This window comes from Crassostrea angulata, chromosome 10 (assembly GCF_025612915.1).
Source record: "Crassostrea angulata isolate pt1a10 chromosome 10, ASM2561291v2, whole genome shotgun sequence".
Classification (NCBI taxonomy): Eukaryota; Metazoa; Mollusca; class Bivalvia; order Ostreida; family Ostreidae; genus Magallana; species Magallana angulata.
In genome coordinates, this window is record NC_069120.1 from 22,360,089 (window position 1) to 22,382,209 (window position 22,121).

General features: G+C 34.0%; 1 protein-coding gene across 12 annotated transcripts in view; it reads right to left on the reverse strand.

Annotated features, from left to right (window-relative positions):
• Positions 1 to 746: 746 nt before the first annotated feature.
• The window catches only part of LOC128168023 (otoferlin-like), an 86,779-nt gene continuing 65,404 nt past the window's right edge, over positions 747 to 22,121 (reverse strand). For all 12 annotated transcript variants that reach the window (XM_052834085.1, XM_052834092.1, XM_052834087.1 and 9 more), the window contains 9 exons: positions 20,537 to 20,707; positions 14,417 to 14,574; positions 11,332 to 11,474; positions 9,794 to 9,882; positions 9,457 to 9,603; positions 6,225 to 6,415; positions 5,137 to 5,315; positions 3,870 to 3,970; positions 747 to 3,678 (listed from right to left, as the gene is read on the reverse strand). In XM_052834085.1, the coding sequence (XP_052690045.1) occupies positions 3,498 to 3,678; positions 3,870 to 3,970; positions 5,137 to 5,315; positions 6,225 to 6,415; positions 9,457 to 9,603; positions 9,794 to 9,882; positions 11,332 to 11,474; positions 14,417 to 14,574; positions 20,537 to 20,707 (1,360 nt within the window). In that variant the 3' untranslated portion in view covers positions 747 to 3,497. The remainder of the gene's footprint in view (positions 3,679 to 3,869; positions 3,971 to 5,136; positions 5,316 to 6,224; positions 6,416 to 9,456; positions 9,604 to 9,793; positions 9,883 to 11,331; positions 11,475 to 14,416; positions 14,575 to 20,536; positions 20,708 to 22,121) is intronic.

Below are 22,121 nucleotides of genomic sequence, written 5' to 3' on the forward strand. Positions count from 1 at the left end.
GTGTTGCCAAATAATGAAAAAACCCTTTTTATGATGGGGAGTTACCAGTATTCCGATATAATGTATTATGATTTTCATTTCTCTCTATCCTCAAGTAAAAAGGAGATCTTCTTTCAATTGTGACCAAATATGACAATGTTGTATAATACTAAATGAAATTAGGTCTGGCCACCACCAAGCCATTGCTTCAGGTGAGAAATAATCATCTTGGTCAGTTTATGGCATCAATGTAAGGCAAGGTGCAAACAAGACAAAAATAATATCATAGTCATAATTCATAATCAAACAATGAAAAATTACAAGAAAATAAGAATACTGCAATAAGACCTGTTTAATAACTTCTTAATTTTGCGTACAAGAATTCATTATATGCCAGGGTCAGTCAAGGAGCAAATCTTTTTATGGATTCCTTAAAACAATCTACAAATGAAAAAACATATTGCAAGTCAGCCTCTTTGGTATCAGGTATCAAATAATTAGAAAAATACAAGACAAATTTGATTGCTTTTGTCAGAGATCAAACAAAGGAAGAAGTAAGCATAATGAAAGAAGATTTTTCAAATTAATTTTCACCATATTGAAACAAACCCATTCTATTTTAGCTAAATGAATTAGAAATCAGGGAGAAAAGCAATTTCATTTGGCATTGTTAAATCAAAATGAAGCCCAGCATTTGTATTAAAGGCAATTTCTTTTCTCTCGCTAATGAACAAAATTACCACAAACAACACAAGCATTCAAAACAATTTCCTTCACATTGTGAGAAATTTTATTTCGATAATTTTGTTATCCATTGGTGCTATAAACAATTCTTTTTCGATTATAGTTAAACCTTTTCAACACTTTCTAGAATTTCACTATTACTGAAAATAAGACAACAAAGATGAGGAAGGCTAAAAGATACAGACATTATTTTCGACATTAATTAAATGGAGAAGGTTTGAAAGTAAATTTTCTATTAAAACACATTTCAGCATGAGCTGCATCTCAAAACATATTTTTGTTTTCTATCCGAGGATTTGAAAAAAACCAAAACCCATCTACAAAATAGTCTACATAACTGCAATAAAAATCAACTTCAGAGAAAAAAAAAGTGAACGTAAAAAAGTAAACAATTTTTTTTTCTCACAATTTGTTATAAAATTCAACAATAAATAATCAGACAAATAACAATATATTGCACAAAATAACAATATAATAAATCTGTACTTTACAAATCATAATAATGAACGCATCAACATATTATATGACATTGAAATCGGCAAATACATGGAAGATTTATTTGATTACCTTGACATTATTAGAAGTTCATTTCTTGATAAAGGTAAGATTAAAACACAATTTCTTTTTTAGTTAAATTCTGACTTACATCTGTATCAAAAATGTCATGGAATTATAAAAGTGCCTCTTTTCTGAAATCCTAATCTAAATCTAAATTCTAATATTTTCATGCCAATTCCAGAAAAGTGTGAAATCATAAAGTTTGTATTCATTATTGGACGATTAAGACCACCCGGTACCTGATAGTGAAAATGATTGCAAATTTTTTCCATGGATAGTTATAACAACTAATTATTCAGTTCATAAAGTGATACAGAGTACATAACAAACAGGAAGTCATAACGTACATATCAAACTAATCAATTGTTTGACCCTGATACATGGAAAGAAATGTATGAAAGATGATTATTCATCACTAATACCTGGAATGAAATCTAATACATGTGTGAAATCTCTACGTGGAATGATTCATTAACAAAAATTACCGAAATGAAAAGTTATGCATACATTCTTATTTACAAAATTGCATCAATAAATTGTTGGCATTGCCTCTAGAAGACTGTAAATTGTCAACATGTCTAAAATGCATTTATTTATTCATTCATATTTAAAATATTCATCATAAAGATTATATACTGTAGATTCCTAATAAAACGTGAGGAATTTATATCCACGTAAAATCGCAAGTAGCCCATCTCTCAGACTTTAAGATCTTGCTCTTAATTTTTGAATAGATGTAAACTTCACAATTTTATATTCTTGCAATCTGATGCAAAATGGTTGAATAGTGGATTTTTAAAGTACTTGCGTAAAATAAGGAATCTACAGCAACATATTGAATCAACAGTGAAAAGTATTGTGCTTGTTTATAAAAGCTGTCATTTTATCTCAACTAGCTTTTGCACCACCATCCCTAGAGCCATCCTCTTTTATCTTTACAGCCCATACATAAATAAGAACACGCTATTAGGATATTTTGTGAATCACTTGTCTTATGATGTTTACCTGTAAATATGCATATTTAAAAGTAAAAGGGAACATTACATCAAAGTACTGTACATTGCCTTAAAATAAATTTGCATAAGGTGGGGTTCACTAATTAAGATAAGTCCAATTTTGGGGGTCGAATTCGAAGTTAAAATACACCCATTTTTTCAAAAGGAAGGGAAGGACAAGTCTTGTGCTATACCAACCGATGTTTGAAATGACAGCAACATAAGCACTTGCAAAAGAAAAGAATGAAGATGGGGGTGGGGGTGGGGTTCAATCTTATCATCTAGTTGTATGTGTACATTTTTATCATTGCATGCATTACACCTTTTGCCACCATAACGTTTCTATCATTTAGAGCAATTTTATGGATAGTCATAGAAGGGTTAGTTTTGAGATTCATGATTTTGCAATGTGTTTTAAAATGAAATAATTCATGCAGAAATGTGAATGGCTATATAGAGACAACATACCAAAGTTTTAATTGATTATAATCAATTTTTTTAAAATGTTTGAGGATTCAGTGAATTGAACTGCCGGTCTGAGGATCATCATTGAGAATATGTATACATTCATGTACCAATGTGCTTGTTTTAGAGAAAGTCTGAGAGATGTACCCCAATACTAATATTAATGCAACTCATTAGACTATATTTGGTTTCTTTATTATGATAATTATTGAAGATATCCCACATAACAGCCTTTGAATATCAACGATTGTCAATTGACCATTTTGTAACATTATGCAACCTGCAGGAATTATTTGTTACCTGTTTCACTCAAAAGTACAAAAATTGTTGAGAATAGCAAAGACAGGTAAATATTAGGTGTGGAAGCCATCACTGCCCTCCCCAGGTAGTCAAAGGTTCGATACTGCCCAGTTGTTGGGATACCTCGATTGTCACTTCTCCCTAATACTGCGGAATTGTGTTGTCCACACATTTTGACTACACACACTCAATCGGACTATTGATTTCAACACTACAACAACATATTAGGCTACTGTTGTGAATGAAACAGTTCTCGGAACACATACTCTGTTAAATGATGCCTAACATCGTAATTAATGCTTCCAAACTGTCAGGGTAATGGTGGACGAGTGAAGATTACGATGACAAGCGATGACAGGCGATGATCGGTCCGTGCTTAAACTCTCCACTGGCCAACTGACCAGTGCCGGTAGACAGCGGAAATTGCCGTAGCTTCCTGTCGGTAATGAGAATCTGTCAAGCTCCCATCATCTTTTTGACGGTGTATCCCGGCATTGAGTAGAAGAAGAGGACCAGCAGAGCAGCCAGTAGCATGACCACAAGGACCTTAATAATCACCCACTTGTAGTTATGCCACAAAATGTAGCGAATTGACTTGAGGGGATTCAAAAACCATATAAATGAGGAGTCTGGTCGGCTGAAAAGAAAAGAAAACTCCACAGTAGGATTACAAATAACAGAAAATATGGACGATAGTAAGAAAAAAAACTTTCCTACTCGTTGGTGTAATTAAAATCAACAAAAAAAAATAAAATTTTGTGCATGTTATCATTTATCACTAACATGTGTTAAATTTTAACTATTGACCGATGAGATAAGTGGTCTTACTTGGGTTTTTCCAAGGGATCTGGTTCGTTCCTGCCTAATCCCGCCGGGTGTTTTTCAGCTTCCTCTGATGTCATCAAATGGAGTTCAGCTTCCACCTTTCCCTGGGAAAAGAAATTATGAATTTAACATCAACATTTTCCAAGTTTTAAAACTTGAAGAAATCGAGAAAAATACTAAGGAATAAACTACATGTATTTCAACTCCACAATTTGATATATTCCATAGATATCAAGCACCTAAATAATTCAATTCTTCCCCAAACTGTAGTAGTTTTGATTTTGCTCTTTGAAAAAAAAAAAAATATATATATGTGCCCAATTCCTTGGATATATTTCTAAAAAGATAGATATTTGAAATTTTGTTGCCTATATATTATTCAAAAATATGCTTTCGTAGAAAGTAAAAGTTGAAAATTGCCATGCGGACACTGACATATCATCAGCAAGATATGGCTATGACTTGTCCTCAATAATTCATTTTTTCCTCCTCGACTTAATTGGGCAGAATAAGATACTTCGCTGCGACAGATCACCTTGCAACTTCCCTCTATGGGGAGAAAATTACCTATAAAGCCCAGCGTTTCACCTATAATGATCAGCTACAAAATATGACAGCGTTTACCGACCCCATTTCCTTTTCAGCAAAAAATACCTGGAGGAAATTAAGCCTGATTAAGGCAATTTGAAACCTTTTCAATTTCCCTTTAATAAGTATTTTGTCCAAAATAAAATTGCTTAAAGATTATCGAGAAAAATCAAAAGCTGGAAAAAGTAATTTCGAACACTGACTTATAACGATAATGATGAGTAAAGACTGTGGGGAGAGGGGTGTCTTTGTGAGACCCTTGTTCTTCAAAGAGCATTCCTACGGTAAGCATCTAGGCCCAGGAGAGTGTTTTTTGCCTCCGGATAATGACTTCATTTAAATTCACTTCCCCCAATTAACAGTTATTTTGGCTTTCCAATTGCTCTAAATCTACTGGTGAACAGTGTCGAGCCATGTCCATTTCATAAACTCATTACTCATTCTTTGGGATTCGTTAAATCTCTTTCCTGTGGTGCACTATTGAAATCACTGCAATGGATTTCTTGGATCCTCTCGACAGCTTTGATTTTTTTACCCACAAATTGCCAAATTGATTGTGTAATCCTTTAAAACATGGCATTGTGCAATGGCCAAAAAAAAAAAAATTCACTTTATGAGCCATTTGCTAATTTCGAATAATTAGTGAATGGCCAATTACGTTTTTCAGTGGGCTGAATCTTACCGTTAGCTCGTACTCGTCTCCAGACTCGCTTTTGACGGCAAACGGCCACCAGCCCTTGACCCTCTTCTGTTTAAACAAGGACATATGGGGGATGTGTGGGTCTGTCAACATGTTCAAGGTGCAGAGCTTGGACGACTTGGCACCTCGCGGAAATCGATTCAAATCCATGGTGAAAGCCCCTAAATGATGCATTATCAATTGTTATTACATGTCTTGAATGACTCGATTTCCTTGACGATTACATTCAACTAAATATAAATCAACTATCCTTGACCTTATAGAAATGTATCATTAAGTGGATGTATAGTCAAGTCCAGCTTTTTTTCCTCTGAATTCATATGTTGTTTGTTATTTAGAAATCCCATGCAGAAACCGGGGAAAACTCAATGTTACATAATGTTGGTTTAGTTTCTACATTTTAAACCATTTAAAAAATGATGAGTATATAAAAAGAATACAAAAATGTTCACATTTCATCACAGAAGCGTGATGTATTGAACACAAAAAGTTTATTTTCTGTATTTCCTGCTTGATCACAGCGGAGTATTTAGAAACCGGAGCCCCCCTTTATCATTAGTTGCTGCATATCTATAAACAAGGATCCCTCTCTATCGGACTCTGGAATTGACATGGAATCAGCGGTGCTAATTGAGTTAATTCTACAGTATTATTTAGGCTACCAGGCGATTACATCTGTCAGCCTCGAGAGTCGATTCCGATAAGAAGAAACACTATTGAATCTTTTGGTCATAACAATAATAATAATAATAGATAATGAAAAAAAGAAAATAGGGAGTTTGTCCTTGACCCCAATAACAATGTAGTCAGCAGAAAGACATTCGCTACCTTTACAGCAGTATGGAAAACAAAATTCATTTTGTGAAAGACAGTGTGAAATTTGTATCACCTAGGACCACATTTGAGTAAAAAAATTTTGTTACTCTTACACATTTTATTTTTATACAAAGACCTGCTTTCCTACAAAATGAATGAAATTGGCCAAGATATATGAAAAGTACAAATTTTCTGAGAAATTAAAAAAACATAAAATTTTATTTTTGGGCAAGGTAAAAACCCAAGTTTCTTACCCAGAAAGTCATCCGCAGAGAAGTGGTCAGCGTCCCAGACCTGTAGATTGAGTCTGGCCGGAATCTTGGTCTCCGATTCATCCCAGGAAAAGAGAGATTCTTTCCGAGATATCACTATCTTCTCTTCCGCCACCAAATAGTCAAATGGGAAAACGAACCGCCAGTTGAAATTGCCTTCTCCCGTCAGAGATCTGGAAAAAAATATGGAGGATTATATGTAAAAAAATATTCTAGAGAATTCAGTTACCGGTACTAAATAGTACATGCTGTCACACCTAGCACATTGTAACCATGTTTGAAACTAATATTATATGGTAAGACTGAAAACATATCATTAACACCATGCAGCTGATTTCAAAACATGGTAGAAATGCAACATGGGTATATATAAAATAAAACGTAAAGATATCTCTACATAAGGGACACATTCATAAAACACTTAACTAAAATTTGAGGCTTATATTTAAATGCAATAAACTTTTAGAATAACTGATTTTGAAAATATTCTCATAATGAGAGAGAGGAAGAGAGAGAGAAAGAGAAAGAGAGATGGCAATATTCTATAGAGTAGATGAATAAAACAAACAGGGAACAATAATTCGTATGAAGAATCAGTTACTCTTATAGATATTTCAAAATCGCTTTAAAAAGCGATCATTTTATATTAAAAATTAAAAAATTAAACACCCAAAAATTGAGCATTTATTTACAAAAGAGTTGAATAGTAGGCCAACACGCGAATGATGAATATAGTCTTTTGTAATATAACAGAGCAAAAATATTCCTCTTTTGAACAGCATTTTTTACTCATGTGTTTGAAGTTTTCTCATTATAAATAAATGAATGAGAATTATTCAAACATTTCTGTAATTGTTACCAAATGCTGCTATTTACCTTGAACACATATTGTATTCAGAATTCAAAATTCATAAAGTTCTCTGCATTTAAAATCATTCCTTGCTCATCCCAATAAAATGATATTTTCTCTTCATGAATTCACAATGCTTCGTGATGTTTCACCTTAGGAGACGGAATTATTTACCCACTAGGAAGTAGCTGTTTTTTACAGCGGTATTTAAAATGATAATTCATTTCTTTATTGTATTGCGATAGGGCTGACATCTATTGTATTCAACATTGGGCATCTAAATTCTTTTTGTTACATTATCCTCTATATGTCTTTAATACATCAAATTTTCATTAAACAGTGACTTGCAGCATTCATCAACAGTGAAATAGGATTACACGCTTAGACAGACACAATGCACATAAAAAATTACGCAATAAAATCTGCTTTCCTGTGGCCAAAAAAAAATGCGAGATGACCCGTTACACAGCATTTCTAAATTTTAAGTGATTTCAACAAAACATAAATAAATAAAAAACTGTCACACAAAATAAGAATCAATTGCCCATAGAAAATTTTATTAAAAATTATGATGAAATTTAACAAGTGAATAATCACACTGTCAGTCGCTGATTTAGAATTTCACAGGCGTATTGATCGAGAACTCTTCTACGTGATGTACTGCTAAATCTATAACATCGATGGCGGATTCTGGGAATCGCCCTCGTCGGAGCTTGATCCTGTTCTATCGGCCACAGGGAACATCTGTTCCCCAGGCTGGAACATATGCTTCAGCAGGCTGAAGTTGGTTTTCCGCCATTAATAAAATAGTAGTCTCCTGGATGAATAAGTACCCTCCACAAAAAACCCATCCTTAATTGGACTTTGTCAAGCTTGAAGTTAGCATGTAAAAGCTGGGCTGTTTTGGGTATCAGTATCGTGACCTCACCGGAATGATTTGTATGGAAGGGGGATCAGCTTTAGCTAGAACTGATACAGTTACCGGTAGCACTTGACCTACGACCTTCATCTTATTAAAGATTTATTCATTTAAATTACATTTAAATCGTAACTTGAGCCCACGCAGGATGATCATTTTTGTTTCATATTCACAATCAGGGCATGCAAATTACCTTTTTACCTGTAAATCACAATTTGATCAAATATAGCTTGAAAGGGTTTAGTTCCACATCTCGACGCAGGATCACGCAAGAGGAAACAAGATCTAGTATATATCAAACTACAAAATCTATGAATTATTATGTTATCTCTTAACATCATTAATTGCTCATAAATAGTTCCTTCTTTACTATTCAACAAAAAATATAACTTCTGCATCTCTGCTTTTTAATATTTCATACTCAGATAATCATCGGCAAATAACAGGAAAGGGAATACAACAAAAGAAACAGCCAAAGAATAACTCCATTTTGTTCTTGTTAAACAAGAAAGAGAGAGAGAAAGATAGAGAAGAAAAGGGAACCTGTAACCTCAGAGCAGACATGAACATGACTTGCAGCTAAAATACAAAGTGAATCCCAAAGTCTGTTTTTTTTCTCACATCTAATTGCCGTTTTTTACGAGGAGTTTAAGTAATAAAGAGGGAGTCCGGCGGTTCACAGACTAACCACTCTATTCTTCTGTCCTCGGAGCTCACCCTGTCTTGATGGCCGTCATAAATGTATTCAACAAAAAATAAAAGCTTGGCCACTGATTAAATACAGGTCATCTTTATTCTTATTTGGATTATGGTTTTTCTAATCATAAACCAGTAATTGGGGGGACAGACATGCAGGTGACAGGGTCATCCCCGGGTCTGTCTCCCAGACCGGTCCAGGTCAGCAGTGTGTCCTCCAAATAAGTTTCAGCCAGAGAAACTCAAATTAACCTAATGAATGGTGAACACCTCACACTAATTCTGTTGTGGTTTAATTAGTTACATAGAGTAACAATATTCCACTGCCGTTTGTTGTACTGTGACTTTCCATGTTACATACTTAACTCTCAGTGTAGATATTTACAATCTAGGGTTAAAAATCTGGGGTAAAAAAAAAGTTACATCATAATTACATGAAAATTTTCATAAATAATTATTTTGCTTGATTACATATCATGATTGATTCCCTCCTAGGAATGCCTGGCCTCTAATTTCAAAACATATTTTTGTTTGCAAATGCACCATTTTGTGGCTCAGAACTTCCCAAAAAGAAATCATGCAACCAGCTCCTGACTACTCCATTTCCCATAAAAGTAGCAGTCCCAAATTCATAATGTTAGTTTAAGAATGATGCTAAAAATATGGTAATTTTGTGGTGTAGATTTCGTCAAGGGAAGCAACACTGCAAAGACTGAGTTATTTCCCCTTGATTTTTGACCTTGACCTACCTGTAGTGGATATCAGTGCTCTGCATGTCGTCCTGACCTTTGATCCAGCCCTTTACATAGATATCACTCATCTTTTCCCCAGTGAAGAAGGCATCATCTTCCAGCACCACATCATCCGTGTTCCAGATGATGCATCGCAGCTCATAGCTGTCACACAGAAATAAGGACAATGAAACTTTATATCAACAGATATATTCAAAACTTCTGTAACAGATAGTATAACACATCACTGAATATGTAAACTGGCTTACATGAATATCCAGTTGTAAAGGCATTAGATTTTTGTTAAAAAAAATTTTTTTTTTTCAATTAACAATCAATCAATCAATCAGTCTACCTCTTTGGTCTTCTGGGGCTGATTTCCACAGGTCTTGTAGGAGCAGGCATGTCCATAGGAAACATATCTACCCACATTTCTATCTTACCCTACAACGAGTTAAGTTTGGCATTTTGAAACAGAAAAAGCTTAATATACCAAAATATTTACATTCTAAATATTTTTTTCATGTAAAGTGAAAAGATACTGAAGTTATAAGACCATAACACATGCCAGGTACTCAAAGGTTAGAATGACTAGTTTTATTATGACGTCACAACGTTGAACGCTGTAAAATGCAACGTCACAAGCGAGAATCAAAGTTCACGCGTGTGGCTGGCACAGTGGCTCTTCCATTAATTTGAACTTACCCTTAGGATAAAACAGAAATTTTGACGAATAAATCACATGTTTGCAGACAAGGCAAGAAGTTTTTTTCTTTACTATCATGCTTGTTCAATTATATGGTGAAAGTTTTAAAAATTTTAAAAAAATTTACAATTACCATTTTTTTCTCAGGATTGGTGAATATTTTTATAGAATATGTCAAAAGAATTTGCCAGCTCTGTAAAAAGAGTGGAGAATTTTGACACTAGCCAGAGTCGACAAACTATTACATCTACAGTATTACCAGTTTTATTAAACAAAGCCTGTAGGTGTGAAGCCAATTACCCGGCTCTGGAAACATGGCCAGTCAGTAACATGTGTTCACAGGTACGACACATTCAGCGAGTTCATGTATTATTTAGCTTCCCTGTAATCCCAGAGTTACGTAACAGTACGTAAAAGTGCTGATACACTGTCGCTTTTTATTTTTGATATTAGTTTTTATTGATCATCAGGCTTTTAGAATTTATTTTCACAAAATGGAGCTTATTTAAAATTGAAATTCATTCGTTTCAAAAGCAAACAAAATTTGTTTCAAATTAAGAATTACATTTTTTCCAAATTTGTATATCTTTATAAAAAAAAAATCTTTTTTTAGGACTAAATAATTTTTTTTTGTCATACTGGTTATGAAGATAACATGACAAAAAAACTTATTTAGGGATGGGAAAAAGAAATTGTTTCGTCTTTTTCTCCTCACTTTTTCATGCATTTCTACATTGAGTTTTTGGAAAAATAATTTAATTTTCTACAATTCAATTCCCTACAGAGAGTTCACAATCCATACCATATAAAATGTTGCAGCTTTTCGTGTGAGAAACTTACTAGTCTTCAGTCTTCTTTCTCCCACCTATCTTATTTTCAGCTATTTTACCCTTTATCTGTAACTATAGTGTGCAGTTTGTTGTGCAAAGCCACATGCAGAGTCATACCCAAAGGCTGCATCTGACCTTTAGCTGAATTGTATGTTCTTCAACATACAGCATACCAATTATAACATGAAAAATCCCTTTTACCTATTGATTATTAATCATTTCATGTATTTTAGTAACACACAACCTTTCAAATATATAGCAACTCTCAATTTGACAACCACATTGATGGGTACTATTATCCAAAACTGGCCTTTGCCACTTCCATTGGTTTGGTTTCTAAAGGGAGGGAATCCTAACCTGCTCTATGCCTGGTTTCTCTGGGTTGAAGAGTGGCCTGGTCTCCACATGCTCGGGAACCAGTTTACAGCCCACCTTGGGTATTTCCTCCCACCGCCTCAGAACGGACAGGGCCAGCTGCTCTTCATGGTTCTTACGACTTTCTATGAATTGAGAAAAAGCTTCCTTCAAGTTCTATGCATTTCAAATGACTTAAATTCTTCGACATGTTACATGACAATAAAGTTAAAATTTCAGTCCGGGTATACATGATTTTGGTACAACTCTATATAAATGCAGGAGGACTATTTTTACAAAAAATATTTAGCAAAACGTTTAGAATGAATAAGGCATGAAGTTGCTTATTCAATGCCACTCATATCTTGCTCATTCACTGCCGCTCAAACCACACCCTGTTTCTATAATGTACCTCTATCAACACACTGAGGGTTTTTTTGTCTTTAATCAATAAACTATTGGAATTTTAAAGATATAATATTCATACATTATATGGACTATTTAAAGAAGAAGAAAAATTACATTAGGATCGAGGTGTATACTAGTAGTGTAGTGATATAATATTCCCATGATTTGAACTCTTGACCACTAGTTTAACAACTAGACTAGCTAGTGATATAACCGCTGTCCTATCAAGTTACACAAATAATAATGCTAACAAGAATAAAAATTCTACTCCATGCATTAATAAACTCGTTTTGTATCAAATCTTCAAAGTAAAGTAATTACCACAGGTCAGATAATTTTGTTAACTAATGTTTTCAGGTCAACAAATAATTTCAACTTTTCCAGAATGCCTGCTGCTTCTTCCCCATAAAATAGAATATTTTTTAAATAAATTGTTCTGAACCAATTGACGAGGGATTCATATTGAATTGGCATATCATGATTCAATTTGAGAAAATGTTCATTAAAGGCATAAAACTCTTGTATTTTTTGGGAGTGCTTATTTCAATTCTTTAAATTTTGCTTAGGACCATATGTGAAGCTTAGATAGGTTTGCTGATAATTCAAACCATGCATACATTAATCTATAACTGCAACAAATATAGCAATACATAAATTCATGATTTTAACTTTTTCTATTAAAAACTCAATATAATACAACAAGAAGGATGTTACACATACAACTTTCTCTATAACTGACCTTTTCCTTGCCCTGCAATATGATATAACAAAGAACTTTACCAGGTATGCATAATTGTGTTGGGGAGATATCATTAATCTCCATTTATTGTTTATGTCCTCAACTCCCCATGAAACACCTGCAGTAGATGTCTTCCTTATATGACCGAAAGTGTTATTCAATCTGGATATTTGTTATTATAATATCCATTCAAATTAGCTGAAAAATCCTAAAACATGGTAATGATGTACCAACTGGAAATGAGGAAACTTGATCTAATTTTACTAAAACAATTTCAAAACTTAAATTGTAAAAAAAAGTATTAGATTTCTTTGTATTCGATTTTATTTTTAAAAATGACTGTTCTTAAGGTGGTATATGGGACACCTGTCTAAATCGATGTGGATAAAAAAACATAATAATCAAAATGCTTTCACTGTTTTAAAATTCTCAATTTTTACTATATATTTGACCAAGAATTGTGTTCTAAACATTTTTTGGAAAGGACAAATATATATGAACCCCAGCAGGATTTGAAGTCAAGACTTAAATTAAGATATGTAGTTAATGCTCTAACCCATTGTGCTTTGGTGTTAGGTAAAAATTATGAGAAAGAATTTTAAAAAAATAAAATTGTACTTAATTGTTTACTTTAATAGGAAGTATGTCACAATATGGAGGTGTCCCATACCATATTAACAATGTTCAATAACTCTTGAATACAGGAATAATTTGTTTATACCATAGAATTGGCTCTTATGTTGGAAAATGTGTTGTAATTTTTTTTATAAACAATACGAAAAAAATAATTATTGCGCTGAACATCAAGATTTAAGTCTTAGTTAAATACGTCCCAATTAAATGAATTTTTGAGTTATTTCCCTTGATGAATTTCAAAGATTGAATTTCGGGGATTTTTATATAAATCAAATATTTTTAATTTTTCAATACATAGCTGTTACATTTCAATGATATCAACTTCAAGCAAATTCTCTTAGAGGAAGAACAAGAATTTATTTTAGTAAAAGACCAAGAAATGCAACCTATAGCCATATCAAGCAATCTGTCATCTCAGAAAAGTCCACAAATCAAAACTACCCTGCATAGAGATAAAAAAAAATGAAAAAATGTTCTCATTTGCTTAAATCTTTAATTAATTAATAAGCTTTACAATTCAAATTATTCTATGTATATAGCCAGGGATTTTTGAAGACTCCCATTTCATAGAGACTAGAATGGTGAGCTAAATCATGCACCTCTCTCAGATGAGATACATAAAAAAAACTCTGAATAATAATCGGCATCAAAACATGTCAATCAAACTGCGGTCGCTTTTTATATCTCTTTTCATCAAAATAAAATCAAAGGCATTCTTCTATAAAACATAATCACCCTTGGAGTGTGATTTTTATCACATTGTGGTTACCCAACAAGCCCTGCTTGTGTATCCAAATTTTGGGCAAAATGCACTTTTCAGGTATCATGTACAAGCACTACTGACAAAAAGACATTCTCAGTGGCCACTATCTGTAAAACTATTTCTCCTTCTTAGTTTATTGCTAACTTTTTTTGTAATCTATATAAATGATCTCCTTATACGTTAGTGGCATTTTTAGACATTTCTCTTTTGAATTTTTCATTCACCTTTATCAGTAAATAAATTCTGTGCCATTTTCAATGATTTCAAAATTTTTTTTTACCTCTACCAATGAAATTTGTATACTTCTGTGTCATTTTCAATGATTTCTATTTTGTTGTTTTCTGTACAAAGGTCAAATCCTTCAGTCAATTTTTGTGACATTTTTAGTGGTTTCTAATATTTTGGTCACCTGTGCCAATGAGCTCACTATGTGCCATTTTTAGTTATAACTATATTTCTTTTACGTTCACCAATGATATTTTATATTTTTGTATCATTTTTAGTGATTTTTATTTTTTGGTCTCCTGTACCAATGTACTCACCCTGATCATCTGTGTGGTCCACAGTCCCTGTAAATATTCGGTTGCCCACTCGGACTTTCCCCGGCTGGTAGTGGGGTCCATCCACCTTGCCTTCTTTGCATAGTTTGGCCAAAATCAGAGTAGGTTTCATAGGATCCCTCCAAGCATTGTAGCCATAACTTTGACAAACAAAAATTAAGCACACATTAAACAAATCATTAAAAAATGATATTAAAAAAATAATTATTGTGGTGATTTTTATATTCAAACAGTTACTTTCATTAGGGACTAAACATAATAAAAACATAACCACCTAAAAGAAAAAAAAAATCCCGTTGTTTAATTTATCATTTCAATTTTTAAAAATTTTTTTTGAAGGGGGGGAGATGGGTTGGTGGGTAGGACTATTAATGACAATGACCAATCTTAAAATGATGTGTGCATTTCAAGGTTTCAAATTCTTATACATTTATACACAATTGAGCCTTAATTATTAATGTATAAAAATAAATGTTCTGAATAAATTTGAACTTTGGTTAATATATTTTCAAAATTGTACAGGACTTTAAGAAACAAACATGTTTATAAGCTCAGCTGATTTTTATTACTCCAATGTCATTCATTTTTTAATAGAACAGTATAATATCAAAATTTATTGACTACTGAAAACAAAATCTAGGAATAATTCAAGAATAATCTTTATAATAACCAAGTATATCAAGTTCTTTTCAATTCCTCATCAATTAATTTTTTAATTAATGGATCAATATTGTCTAATGTCTTCGCGTAAATCACTTGCAGCAATAACTGATTACTTTTCAGGTGCTTCATTTTTTAAACCCGGCTAATCAGATTTTTGTTGTGGTGGCAGAAAATCTAATTGGAGAAAATTATGCCAAAGAACGATAATGACATCATAAATCTGCGAAGACAAGCAGAGGATTCTGGGTACAGTACTGCAAGGGATTACACAACAACTCGTTACCATGAAGAGAAAAAGGATGCCTCCAATATGTCAAAGGAGATGAATATCTGTCATTTGGTGTAATTTCTATGATAATGCCCGTGCTCAATCATTCAATTACCACACAGTTTAAAAAGACCAAAGAAAGCTATACAATTTCACAACCATGTATCTCGTGAGCCTTTTTCCTGCTTAGGCCTGCTCCCGCCTTTGATAAATGAAGCTTTCTGCTGATGTTAAGAAATAGCTTACTCATAATGTCACACTACCAGGCAAGTCACAATGACTTGTCGACTTAGCATGCAAAGAACCATATTTTCAATCCGCAAAAATACATTAAGGCAACAAAGACTTGATTTCTTTTTACTCAAATAACAAATTGTAATAAATTAAATCTTGTCAAATCGAGCCCTAGTGAATTAGATAACAATGATCATTACAAATGCACTGTTCTAAATAATTTCATCATCAACCCCCGATTCTTGTTCAAACAAAACAGTAGTGTCTTCATGAATCACTAAAAAGTGGTGCAATTGTGATATCTGTCCCCAAAATCTGTTTTTTATTTGCAAACCACACATGTCATGAATTTCATAACAATATCATTAGTTAAATATGTCTGTAAAAATTGTTCGCTATCTGAAAGTCTTTGGTCATTGGCAATGCTCTCTTTCACATAAAAATAAAATAAAATCTGCCCGATTGATTGATGTTTCTACATAAATATTTATGTAACTTTATGCACAATCAAGTTGTGTGTTTATCGATTTGATGTTAAATTTTAATGCAGATAAGATGTTATGGTGTGAAATACAGTTTGAAATGATAAACTATTTAAAAGAAGCCTGCAATTACTATTTTTTCACCGAAACATAAACAAGGACGCATAATGCACATGTATGCAGTACATAATTACTAGAGACCCGCTGTTATACCTTATAGCGAGGTTTTACCGCCGGGTGCTCATATAATGTACTTGTTCTTTTAACAGTTTGGTGGTAGTTTGCTTAAATTCTAATCGCTAACAAAATTTGAATGCTGAAAAAGCCCACCATATATGATTGTTGTGAACGCTGGGTGGTACGACCAGGCTTTATTTTCTGTTTTGCCCAAAATAAAATGAAAACAAATTTCAACTTTTGCTGGTTCACTGTTCATTAAATTTTGATTAACAACAAGAGGCCCATGGGCCACATCGCTCACCTGAGGAACAATAGGTATGATAAAGTCAGCTTAATGGAGTCATAATACAATCTGGACAATGTACATTAATACATGTAGATCCTGTATAAATAAAATCCATTTATCCCCCTTGGAACTCGGATAGCCCTGATTGCTGAAAATATTTACAAGAGCAGACTTTAATCACCGCTCCTGCACATACATAGGGACTCAACGTTATGCAGGCAGGGATGACCGCACACCTACGCAACTCAACATGTACCAACGTTAATGCAAGCAGAGATAACGCAAGCAGGGATGACCTCACACTTGCGTCAACAGCTCAACCTAACGCAGGGAGTGCCGCACACTTGCGCTAGAAAGGCCAGAACACCAGCAGGGATGACTATACACTAGTGCTCCGCCGCAACCACCACCAATACAAGCAGGTATGACCGCACACTTGTATTAATGCGATACATGGCAGAAATGACCGCACATTCTGTATCGTTGGTTAGAAAAACACGAAGATTAGAAAGAGCAGGGATGTCAACACCCTCAATCTCTCCGTACCTGTTTAACCCCAAACAGTCACTCATTGCAATGCAATAGACACTGTCCCTATATATGTGCCAGCCTAAAATAATTTATAGTATCTAAAAATTGGAAATCAAAAATAAACAAACTAATCCAGCCTAACCCAAAACTACTTATGCAGAACAAACTTATATACATTGAATATTTATTATTGTATAAAAATAATCATCACATTAATTGGTTAACAGTGGATGCATTAATTAAAATAATCAAGAATCAATAAATCAAGGGCAATAACCCAAAACAGTAATACAAAAAGATTCTAATGAAAAAATAGCTGCCTGCTTCAATTTTATAGTCATATCACATGTTGAGTATTGCAGTTCTCAAAAAGATCCTTTACAATTGTTTATATATGGGATATTTAGCTACATCAAACTCTAAACCTTCTTGTGAGGCCGAAGAATTGTCCTGGAGCCAAAGTCTTAACAATTATAAAGAATCATCTTGCTGATTAGTTTCTGAGAAGAAGATTTTTAAAGATTTACTCTTTATTCCTATGTAAAACTTTAACACCCCCCCCCATGTGGCCTCACCCTACCCCCGGGGGTCATGATTTTCACAACTTTGAATCTACACTACTTGAGGATGCTTCCACACAAGTTTCAGCTTTCCTGGCTGTTTAGTTTCTGAGAAGAAGATTTTTAAAGATTTACTCTATATATTCCTATGTAAAACTTCGACCCCCCATTGTGGCCCCAACCTAACCCCAGGGGTTATGATTTTCACAACTTTGAATCTACACTACCTGAGGATGCTTCCACACAAGTTTCAGCTTTCCTGGCCGATTAGTTTCTGAGAAGAAGATTTTTAAAGATTTATTCTATATATTCCTATGTAAAACTTCGACCCCCCATTGTAGCCCCACCCTACCCCCGGGGGTCATGATTTTCACAACTTTGAATCTACACTACCTGAAGATGCTTCCACACAAGTTTCAGCTTTCCTGGCTGTTTAGTTTCTGAGAAGAAGATTTTTAAAGATTTACTCTATATATTCCTATGTAAAACTTCGACCCCCCCATTGAGGCCCCACCCTACCCCCGGGGGTCATGATTTTCACAACTTTGAATCTACACTACTTGAGGATGCTTCCACACAAGTTTCAGCTTTCCTGGCTGTTTAGTTTCTGAGAAGAAGATTTTTAAAGATTTACTCTATATATTCCTATGTAAAACTTCGACCCCCCATTGTGGCCCCAACCTAACCCCAGGGGTTATGATTTTCACAACTTTGAATCTACACTACCTGAGGATGCTTCCACACAAGTTTCAGCTTTCCTGGCCGATTAGTTTCTGAGAAGAAGATTTTTAAAGATTTATTCTATATATTCCTATGTAAAACTTCGACCCCCCATTGTAGCCCCACCCTACCCCCGGGGGTCATGATTTTCACAACTTTGAATCTACACTACCTGAGGATGCTTCCACACAAGTTTCAGCTTTCCTGGCTGTTTAGTTTCTGAGAAGAAGATTTTTAAAGATTTACTCTATATATTCCTATGTAAAACTTCGACCCCCCATTGAGGCCCCACCCTACCCCCGGGGGTCATGATTTTCACAACTTTGAATCTACACTACTTGAGGATGCTTCCACACAAGTTTCAGCTTTCCTGGCTGTTTAGTTTCTGAGAAGAAGATTTTTAAAGATTTACTCTATATATTCCTATGTAAAACTTCGACCCCCCATTGTGGCCCCAACCTTACCCCCGGGGGTCATGAATTTCACAACTTTGAATCTACACTACCTGAGGATGCTTCCACACAAGTTTCAGCTTTCCTGGCCGATTAGTTTCTGAGAAGAAGATTTTTAAAGATTTATTCTATATATTCCTATGTAAAACTTCGACCCCCCATTGTGGCCCCACCCTACCCCCGGGGGTCATGATTTTCACAACTTTGAATCTACACTACCTGAGGATGCTTCCACACAAGTTTCAGCTTTCCTGGCTGTTTAGTTTCTGAGAAGAAGATTTTTAAAGATTTACTCTATATATTCCTATGTAAAACTTCGACCCCCCATTGTGGCCCCAACCTAACCCCAGGGGTTATGATTTTCACAACTTTGAATCTACACTACCTGAGGATGCTTCCACACAAGTTTCAGCTTTCCTGGCTGTTTAGTTTCTGAGAAAAAGATTTTTAAAGATTTATTCTATATATTCCTATGTAAAATTTCGACCCCCCATTGTGGCCCCACCCTACACCCGGGGGTCATGATTTTCACAACTTTGAATCTACACTACCTGAGGATGCTTCCACACAAGTTTCAGCTTTCCTGGCTGTTTAGTTTCTGAGAAGAAGATTTTTAAAGATTTACTCTATATATTCCTATGTAAAACTTCGACCCCCCATTGTGGCCCCACCCTACCCCCGGGGGTCATGATTTTCACAACTTTGAATCTACACTACCTGAGGATGCTTCCACACAAGTTTCAGCTTTCCTGGCTGTTTAGTTTCTGAGAAGAAGATTTTTAAAGATTTACTCTATATATTCCTATGTAAAACTTCGACCCCCCATTGTGGCCCCACCCTACCCCCGGGGGTCATGAATTTCACAACTTTGAATCTACACTACCTGAGGATGCTTCCACACAAGTTTCAGCTTTCCTGGTTTTCTGGTTCTTGAGAAGAAGATTTTTGAAAATTTCTCGAAATTTTTCATTAATTTCTAATTATCTCCCCTTGAAAACGGGTGTGGCCCTTAATTTTCACAACTTTGAATCCCCTTTGCCTAAGGATGATTTGTGCCAAGTTTGGTTGAAATTGGCCCAGTAGTTCTTGAGAAGATGTTGAAAATGTGAAAAGTTTACGGACGGACGGACGGACGGACGGACGGACGGACAGACGGACAGACGGACGACAGACAAAATGTGATCAGAATAGCTCACTTGAGCTTTCAGCTCAGGTGAGCTAATAATAAAAATAGAAGGGTAAACCTTGTTGAAAAGTTGAAAAGTAAAATTGTTTATAAAATTTGAAGGCTTTTTAAATGAAGCTTTTTTTTCAGGATTCACTTTACCACTAGCCTTCATGCAAATGTTGTTTAGAAGCATACTTATGGTAAATAAATAAAATACATGTTACTAGAGTCACGGCGGTGAACATGCAGATAACAGTTTGACTTACATGAAATATATCACTTTCAGTAAATTAAAAATTTTGGACTTGAATGATTCACAAGTCTAACAATTTGACTTTTATAAGCAGAAATTAGATTATGATCGATTCTATGCATTTTGACCCACATATATATGGCAGAAAAGTGTTTTCATCTTGAAGTGTTCAAAACTTCTGCTTGATCTTTTTATTCTTAAAAATTACCAGAAAAAATGAAATTCTCAAACCAAACCACACAAACTCAACTAAATCACTGGCTTTAATTATTTTTTTTTGTCGATATGGCTGTACAGTTACTCACGTGTCGTATTTTGCAGATATTCCACACACCGCCCGATGTCGACTGTAGTAGCGATTCTCCAGGTCAATCTTGGTTTCTCCGATGAGGTCATCCATCCCGACCAAATCCCAGTCGTAGATCTGGACAGTAAGTAGTGACTCCATCGGGAAGGTGCTTTCAATCTCCACACACCTGAAATTACATTTGGATTGGAAATTCTATGAAATCATTTGCCATGATGTTCAATAAACATTTACTGATAAAAAAATTTTTGGTCAATTATGAACTATAGGACTACAGTCAAACTTCGTTATCTTGAAGTAGATGGGACTGTTTAAAAACTTCAAGATATTCGAGTATTCGAGATATCGAGAGTAAAATACTAGATGGGACTTACAAATCACTTCTTAATTCTTCCATATTAGATATATCATATTTTGGCAATTCCTGTATGCATATGAATAAAATAACAAATAATTATTTGTTATTGAAATTTTTGTATTTAAGACAATACTGCAAAATTTTGCAACAAATGGCATGTCACAGAAAAAAAACAGTTGTATAGTACTGGTCAATCAACTTGGTTTATTATCAAGCAGACTGGTTTTTAGGACAATTGATGCATGAACTTTATTAAAAGGCTATTAATTAATTAATTACCAATAGTCAAAAAATAGTTGGGTTATACTGCAATTTAGACCGACAAGCTTAAAAAGTTTCAAAGATATAGAACTGTCTATAAAATATTAAGATTGGCTGCCTCACAACAGCTTATAGCTTCTAAGAATCTTATAGCTTCTAAGAATTTCAGAATATGTACCTATCCTAATACCTGTATATAATAAATAGCTATGGTAATTTATGTCATACAAAGAATTAACAAAAGTACATTCAATCAAAGAATTGAAATGCTCATAATTCAGAAAGCCCATGAGCAAAATCAACATCTGAACAGAAATTGAATATATAACTTTATTGCCCTTTCCCACATATAAGCATCTTCATTCACAACATCCTTTAATCAAATACAACCAAGCAAAATGAAGCTATTTTTTATAGAAATAAAAATTTATTTGAACTGTCACTCTTCTTCCAATAATATCCCAAGTATTAAATTTAAATGTATTCCTGAGAATTCAGCCTCAAATAATCAATGTCATTTGGCTCCATTTCAATAAATTATCATTAAAAAGAAATAAAATTATATTAAAATTTATTGAGACATTAAAAAATAGATTTACATAGATCACACGGGGGTTTTAATTGTTGGGCTTGAAAGCTGATATTTTGATAGTTTTAATCCATTTTCTCTAACTACTTTATCATTGCCAACGAACACAAAGTCCTGAAATGGTTCACAGTTTGTATGCATTGTTAAGTATTCTCCTTAAAAAAAATAAGACATGGTAAATCAATTTATTCTAATTTTGGTAGAAATAAACGGCTTCATTCTACTGGTATTTGGAAGGACCCAATTCAAGGGAGTTTTATTTTAAAGGGAATAAAAATATGCGTAGACGTAGATTTGTGAAACTGTCGCCACGATTAAACAAAACAATGGAAATCTCTGCCTGTTAATGAAGTATTTTAAGCCACTGGGATATAC